The following is an 8,696-nucleotide window of genomic DNA, read 5'->3' on the forward strand; positions in this document are numbered from 1 at the left end:
CTTCTATTTGCCTTGCGCGTTGACTTAAAGGAGATGTTGTTAGGCTTAGAGAGGCATGTGCAATAATTTAAAAATAGCTAATGGATAGCATGCTCCATACAAGAAACTTTCCACATTTCTCCTGTGTTTCACATTTATTTTTTCTCTTCTTGGTGTTTAGATTTGTGAATTTGCCCTAAATGCAATGACTGGAACCATACCTAAGGAAAAAGTCTCTGTTGCTGCACAACAACAGATCATTGCTACCTGGGTGAAAGCAAGGCAGTTAAATCAGCAGCAGATCAGACATCAACTTGGGACTCAGGAGGAGGTATGATTTCCCTGAAATCCTGCATAAAGTTGAAACTTTACAAAGAAAAGTTAAATTCATAAATTTATTTAATAATGACTGAAATTATCAAGGTATATTTTCTTCTGTATATTTGATAGAATGTAAAAACAATTTTTTGCTGTAGTTCCTTACAGAACTTAGCAAATTTTTCACACTGGGTATAGCAGTTGAGTCTACATTTCTTAACTCTTCCTTCTCTTGTTAGCTGCCATGGTGATGTTTGTCATATGATGACTGTTGAGCAAAATTGATTTTGAATTCACAAATGTGAAATAATAAAATCGCTGCATTAAAAGTGTTAAGGAAAATCAGCTGTATTTATGTCAACATATGCTATGGCCTCTTTATATATATAGATTATAGACCTAGTAAGCTGGAAAGAAATATTTTATTCTTATATTTTTATTTTATAGTGCTTATACAACTGGAAACCCACAGCGGTATATGAAATTTGCCTTCATTGTATTGTTGATGTGTGCTTTTAGTGTTGAAACTGTAGTAGTTCAGCATTCACAATGTGAACTAAAAATATATAAATACAAAGAATCAACCATTTTAAGGACACAGTAGAGAGGAGGAATTGCTTAGAGCAAATTGAGGTTTTCAAACATCATCATCATTATTATTATAATTATTATTATTGTTATTAATGTAGTTATTGTTATTATTATGATTATTATCTTGTCATCTCAATTACTATCCTAAATAATATTAACTTGCAAAAAAAAATCTCTTAATGTGAATTTTTTATTTCCGCTTAGAATAATGACGAAGCACAAAGTCCTCTGGCAAGAATTCTTATTGGTCTGGAAATGTATTCATGTAATGGCTTGGGTCTCATGGATTTCACTGTTCCTAGCTTATCTCAGGTATTTTGGTTTTTTTATAAGCTTCTGAGTTTTAGGAAATTGCATACTATGATTTTGGATTCAATTTTAAATGGAAGTTAAATTATTTTTGAAAGTTTTCTTGTACCACTATTTTCTTTAACCAAGAGATGAAATATTTATGACAGGAAGGAGATTTTTGTGACAGGATAATTTTATTTATCCAAAGATGAGATAGCATTAGAATATAAATATTAGGTTTATGCTTGTGTTGCTCGAACAGATTTTTTCAGTAACCGCCAGATGAGCATAAGAGGTTCAGGTGAATTCTGTACAGAACCATACTTCTAACCTTTCATTTTTCTTCTGGAGAAAACTTAATAGAAGCATAAAGTTGTTTAGGTTGGAAAAGCCCTCCAAGATCATGGAGTCTAACTGTTCCCCCAGCACTGCCAAGGCCACTGCTAACCCACGTCCCCAAGTGCCACATCCACACGACTTTTAAATTCATCCAGGGATGGGAGCTCCACCACTGCCCTGGGCAGCCCTTTCAGTGAAGGGATTTTCCCAATATCCAACCTAAACCTCCCCTGGTGCAACTTGAGACTGTTTCCTCTTGTCCTGTCACTTGTTACCTGGGAGAAGAGACTGACCTCTCCCTTTTCAGGTAGTTATAGGGACGTTTAGGGCTTGTATTAGAAGCATTCAGCATTTGAACAGAAAACTTCATATAATAGTGAATTTACTTTTGACAATTGCAAGGTAGAACACAACTACACTTGGATTCTATTTATTGACTGTGTGAATCGAAACAAGCAGGTTGCCAGGACAACCACGAAACTACTGCTGACAACTAGGACCTGGGTCCTTATAAATATATAGGTATCTAATTCTAGTTAGTCTACAGATTTATGTCAAATATTATGAATTAACTTTAGCTATCACTTCACTGGCTTACTTTTGTGTAGCAGTGTTGTAGTATCTTCATTCAGATGAATTCATTAACAATTATCACTATCCTAAAAAGGTGGAACTTTGACATGTACAAAAGAAATGAAATGAAAATGTTTAGACCCTGTAATGAAACTATATATGAAACTATATATATCTATGTATACATGTTTAGGTTGGAAAAGACCTTCAAGATGGAGCCCAAGCTCTCCCAAGCTGGCATATCTATAATAGTATACATAGCAACTATTTATTACAATTACTGGTTGTTGCAAAAACAGTTCTATGTCCCATTTTTACTTTTGGTGTAACTAAAATGGGCTCTGAATTTTGAAAGTCCTGTTTCACTGATTTTTGAAAGATGCCTGAGGACATAGAATAAGTCCTGGCAGATACTTCTGGCCAAAAGGCATGCACAATTACACCTGGATTTGCACATACTATGGTAATACTTACTACACAGTGAATGAGGCCTCTCTATTGTATATTTTGATTGTACTTGCAGCTCTTTCATTTTCTAGACGGCTTTATCACATACTTGTTCCATGCCCAGGTGGGTTGTAAGGAAGATACAGCTGTAAGCATGTAATTGGTGTAGAAAAAAGCATATAAAACCCTGGAATTTAAACTTTTTTTTTTTAAATCCTAGTTAGTGAAATTGGCTTTAGAATGCAGTTGGTCAGATTCCTTAGTGGAATTGCAGACTCTGACACGACTTACATATTTTGCGTATGTATCACAAGACTATGAAAGTGTGATGACTTGTTCCAAAAGGATCTTGGAATCAGATGAGAATTTTGTCCACAATAGAAATATTAAGAAATATGGCATGTAAGTACATAGAATTTTGCATAATGTGGTAATGTACTTGAACTAAGTTTTGAAGAAAGTAAGTAGGGTAAATCTGTCTGGCTGCATAATCAAAAACGAAAGAATCTTTTTTAGAAATAAATTGTGCAGTTAGACATGTAAATGAAAGTAAAAGGCAGTGGGAGATCCAGATTGTGCCTCTGGATCCCGTTCAAAAAGATGGATGAAGCCTGCTATCTAAGTGAGTCAGCAGCTTGTACATCAATGTAGCTTGAAATAAACATGTGAAAAATTTCAGATACAATATATTGTTCATTTTTTTCCTCTGCAAAATAATTGAACTTACAAAAACAGTATTGTGTTCCCTGAAACTTGTAGTTGCTTTCTACATGGGTTTAAACACATGTAAAACCAAGTAAGTTATCTTAATATTAAATAGATAGTTTCAGAACTTCACAGAAATTCAGGGAATACTTGCTGCACATCTAGCAATCTGCAAACTAATGAAAGATAAAATGTTTGAAAGATAAAATGAATTGTCAATGCTGTTTCCAGAGAATGGAAGACAGTCTTTCCATGGTAAAGCACAAGCTGGGGACAAGGAGGTTAAATACTTAAATTTAAACTTGTTAACGTATACTGCGGACAGTGGTACCCTCTTGTGGACACAAATCGTGACTGCATGGCAGTTCTCACCGCAGAGTAGGAACAAGCCAGCTGCAATGGTGGCACTTTGTAACGAAGACACTAAAAGCTCCAGCAAATTGTATTTATTCTTTTCTTACTAAACTGCTATTAATAAATAGTATTAACCAATGGTATCAACTTATTTGTGTATTAATTTTTAACTGATTAACTCTGGGACTGAAATCTACATTGTTTCCTTCTACATGTAGTAGAATAGGATCCATATCAATTTTTCCAGAACCCTGAGCATACTTTACCAGACACAAGCACGACAAATCCCAAAAGAAAGTACCAAAAATTGTCTAATTTTCCCGATTTCCATTTTTCATTGTTTGGTGTGTAATTTCGACTTTGAACCAATTTTTTTTTTTTGATGTACAATAGTGAAAAATAGGGAGAAAATGACAAATCTATTTTCTTTCCTTGCTAAATATATGTAATAGTTTTTTAAAATCTGACTTCACAGTTATTTTCATTAGAAGTGTGAAAAAGATATTTTAGTCTACCTTTAAACAAAATATTTAGGTTTTGAAATGTTTGCTAATTTTATAAGAAAACTCAATAGAAAGATTTTTAACTTCCAGAGCAAGGGACATTTATATAGTAGCAACTTGAGTACATCATTAATAGGAATTGGTATGGTCTTAGCCTGTAAGACTTAGCACTTCTTGAAGTATTTGCCTTTATGCAGGCTTGGTACCAGGGTGAGCCAAGAAATGTTAAGCACTATAGCCTGTATACAAGGAAAGAGCATAATGGAAAATTTGTCTGGAAGAAAACATCTGCGTGTAGCAGCATCAAAAACCTTCGTTCAGAGTGCCAGGTATGTTTTATGTTGAAAGAAAACTAATATAAAACAGATCTAAAATTCGATTACGGTTTTGAGGATCATCGTATTTTCTCCCAAGACTGATAAACATCAACATAGTTGTGAGTTGAAATGTTTAACAAAGAATTTGACAGATTTCTGCACTTCAGTCAATTTCTCAACTACTTTCCACATAGCTGACCTTGTAGTCTCATAGGATCATCCCATCCTCAGAAGGGATCTAGTTCAGACTCCTGCTTAAAGCAGGGCCAGCCCAGGGCTTCATCCAGTCTGACTGTGAAAACCTCAAGGAATGGAGACACTCAGCCTCTGTGAGTAACCTGCTGCACTGCGCAGCTGTACCCATGGGGGACATTTGTGAACCTTTCTTATTCCAACTTATTAAAGCTTTTGCTTGTCCCGCCATTCACTTTGAAGAGCCAGACTGTTGCTTCTCAGTAACTTTGTTAGGTTAATGAGAAACTTCTCCTTGTTAGGTCTCCCAAAGCCACCTCTTCAACTAGCCCTCGTCTCAAGGCAAGTGCAGCCCAGTCCCTGGATCATCTTGGTGGCCCTTCACTGAGCTCCTTGTGATCTGTCCATGTCTGGCATGTATTGGGTGGCCTAGAACTGGATGCAACAGTCTAAATGTGATCTAAAGAGTGCTGTCTAGAGGGTGATCAGACTGCTAGATTCAAAAAACTGGTTTTTTTAAAACAGTAACGCTATTCAACTGGTGATTACCTTGCACCACTCCAGGATTTTTTACTAAAATTCCAAGCTCTTTCTCACTCAGATGAGTACTGTGTTGTATCACAATCTGGAGGATTATTAAATGTTATTCATTCAAAGTATCATTTGCATGAAATACGCTCAATGCAATTTGAATGCAGCTAGAGGCATTTGGGGCATATTCTTGTGTTACAGCGGTACTGTACTATGCAAAATACATAGTATGGTATTAATTACTATGTTCTATTTTTTAATGTTTTTTGGAATGAGAAATCAACATAATAGGAAGCCAAAAGAAGTATATTATTCCAAGGAGAACATCTTGAGGAGGTTTCTGCTATTGTTTTAATGAATGCTCCTGAGCTAAGATTATGCAAAAATACAGTAAAATCATTAATATGCTACTTATTTATTCCTAGTTCTGCTGAGTGTGTGAAGTTATTTGGTATATAAAAAAGGAAAACAGCTTTTCTGTGAAGCTCTCATGCTAAGTCCTCATTGCTGAAGTTACATATGGTGATCCACAGATCAGCTAAACCCAAAAGTTCATAGAAGTAAAATTCTTTATTAAAGCTAAAGTGTGGTTGTTTTTCCGTATTAAGTTCTACTTCCCTTTCTTCAGGTATGCCGGTGAAGCTGGAAATTATTCCCTTGTAATGTTTGCAGCTAGGCACTTTTGGAATGCATGTTTACCTTTGCTAGGCTCACCACTTGACAGAGAACAGCTTAAAGAACCTACTGAAATAATTCTTAAGAATATAATTAAAGCAGAATCTAAAAACAAACAGGTAAGAATTTCTAATAGGTAATGCTTGTTTTTAGTGATTGGTGCTGATGGTAAAGAAACTTCAAGACACCTCTCCTAAGAGGCAAAAGTGACTTGTCATAAACACATTTATGGTTTCTCACCTGCAGTCACATACTCTTTTATTCCATTTGGTGATTCTTATGGTTTTAGGCAATTGTCAAACTCACAACAGTTTTCTGCAAAGTAATTTGCTGTCTGACTTTCACTTTAGTGTTTCACTTCATGAAGCTTACAAAAAAGAATGTTTAGAAAATATTCAAAACCCAGAAAAAAAGCCACTTCTGGCAAGTATGTTAATGGATCTGGAGAATATGATAGTAGATCCTAAAACACTAACTCACGAAAAAAAATGTTACTAAGTTAAGTTTTCTCCCACCTGCAGACTCAAATTTCTTCTACCTGCAAAAGGAAAGTTTTACTTTTTATATCTTCAGGTTTTTAACAGATGGTTTAGGACTTTGGCAGTAGGAAGGAGTTAAAATATAGACTGTGTTGGGAGTTTGTGATAAAATTAAATACTTATTATGAACAGCACATGTAATCCAAATAAGTCATCCCCTTGAAACCGTATGCAGGTGATATGTGTCATATAACACATCTCACTATGTGGAATTTCTTCTGCACACTGAAACTTGAATGCACATTTACAACTTTTCTTACTTCAAAACTCCATGGAGCTGATCCATTTCCTTTTTCTAGATTTGATTTACATGTCAATGAAGCTGCTGTGAGTTTTCCTGTACATTTCCATGGGCACTTGAATGAGCACTTGAAGGGATTGTTGATGACTTTTGCAACCAAACTTAGTGGTACAAATAGGAGTCTGCATCTCAGATCATCAAGCAGGATAGTACAAGAATAAAAAGCTTTATTTTGATTTCTCGTCAAGCCATGTATAAATCACAAATAATCAGAGATGGTGACTGGTCTGCTTATTCTGGGTGTGTAGGAACTGACGAGTACAATGTGTACTTGGAAGCACAGTGATAATTTTAAGTTTAATGGAACTTTGACAGTGTTTAGATACGTAACAGTAATTGCCCATAGACACAGTCCTAAAGTTTGTTGCTTGTAGAGATATGTTTAAAACCAATAAAAAGGAATACTTCGTTATGTGTATAGAGTTAACCCTCCACCACAGCATAATTTCAGAGTGAATCCTTAATAAGTGGTATTAAAAAGCAGAACTTTAATGTAGATAATGAAAATTTACAGCTCTAGGTAGCATAGGTGTTTTTATGTCTGAAAATGTTGGTAATTCTTATGAATTAGAAGTGAGTAACTTCTGATAGTAGTTAGAAAAAATAATTCCTGTTAACAGAGTGCTCTATATTTTATTATTTCTGGAGTTACTGAGTTTTTAAAATAGATATACACTGTAGTAACCATTGTAAGAAGCAGGAACTGGTTTCCAGTGATCCTTGACCAGGATAATTAGGCAATTTTTAAATGCAGTCACATCTGGAGAAGGATATAACAGCAGATGTCCAGATTCTCATCTACCAGTACTCCCAAATCCTTCACCACAGGACTGCTCTCATTTCATCCCCAAGGCTGCACTGATACTGGGGTTTGCCCTGACACAAGTGGAGGACCTTGCACTTGATCTTGTTAAACTTCTCAAGATTGCCTTGGGCCCCCTCCTCAAGCCTGTCAAGGTCCCTCTGGGTGACATCCCTTCCTTCTCATCAATCAACCACACCACTCACTTCGGTGTCATCAGCAGATTTGCTGGGAGTGCACTCAATCCCCTTGACTATGTCAGCAATGAAGACACTGAATAATACTGGTTCCAGTCTCCCTGGTATCGGTACCCCTTGAGGTACACCACTTGTTACTGGTTTCTACTTGATATTGAGCCATTTGGACATTGAACCAGTGACTGTAACTCTTATCCAACAGTCCATCCATCTTCTTTATCCACCTAACAGTCCATCCATCAAAGTTCTATCTGTCCAATATGGTAGCAACAAAGTTACTGGCCACGATATCAAAGGCCTCAGAGAAATCCAAGTGGATGACATCCATAGTTCTTCTCCATTGATGCAGCCACTCCATTGTAGAAGGCCACTAAATTAGACAGACTTTGTGCCTTCATGGAAGTAAATGCTGATTAGACCAAATCTGATAAAACTTTGATGATGGTAACGTAATACTTACCCAAAAGTTGTGGCTTATAGCTCAGTTAGCTTATTGGCATCATCCTACATGTATTCAATAGTTAGTGTGTCATATTGAGTGGGACCAATCTGATTTTTATTTATGCCTCGACATCTGTGATACTCTTATAGGGGCTATACATGCGCTGGCAGCCCTGTCCCCGGGGCGGCTTCCTCTGGCAGCCAGTCAGGGCAGAGAAAGCATCCCCGATCAGTCTGTGAGCAAGAGCCCCCACCACTGGCGGGTGGGGCAAATGCCCAGATGCTCGCGAAAAAAATGCCCGCGGAGTCGGGCTGTGGGAGGAGCCTTAGCACACAAAAGCAGGTAGCCGCGGCACAAAGGGACCCATTTGCTTTGGGGTATTTTGGAGGGAGTGGGGGCTCGCCTGTAGGGTCAGCTCGGCCCCCCTTCCCCTTTCGCTTTTTTTCCCCCCTGTGCTCCAGCTTCCCTGCCTGCACTTGCTTTGCCCTGCTTCACGGTTCCCGCGAACCAGCTCATCACCGCGACGACTTGGTGTTCCGCTGCCTCCCCGATGGAGCGGCCGGCCCCGCCCCCGTTGCCCGGCGCGGGCCGCACCCCACG

General features: G+C 37.4%; 1 protein-coding gene across 1 annotated transcript in view; it reads left to right on the plus strand.

The window, feature by feature from the left end:
- Positions 1-8,696, plus strand: part of CFAP46 (cilia and flagella associated protein 46) — a gene marked incomplete at its 5' end in the record, with an annotated part of 72,158 nt that overhangs the window by 26,198 nt on the left and 37,264 nt on the right. The window contains 5 exons of the mRNA XM_017733886.1: positions 161-310; positions 1,093-1,200; positions 2,759-2,940; positions 4,298-4,429; positions 5,769-5,934. Coding sequence (XP_017589375.1) covers positions 161-310; positions 1,093-1,200; positions 2,759-2,940; positions 4,298-4,429; positions 5,769-5,934 — 738 coding nt within the window. The remainder of the gene's footprint in view (positions 1-160; positions 311-1,092; positions 1,201-2,758; positions 2,941-4,297; positions 4,430-5,768; positions 5,935-8,696) is intronic.

The sequence above is a fragment of the Corvus brachyrhynchos genome, unplaced genomic scaffold, assembly GCF_000691975.1.
Source record: "Corvus brachyrhynchos isolate BGI_N302 unplaced genomic scaffold, ASM69197v1 scaffold514, whole genome shotgun sequence".
NCBI classification, from domain to species: domain Eukaryota; kingdom Metazoa; phylum Chordata; class Aves; order Passeriformes; family Corvidae; genus Corvus; species Corvus brachyrhynchos.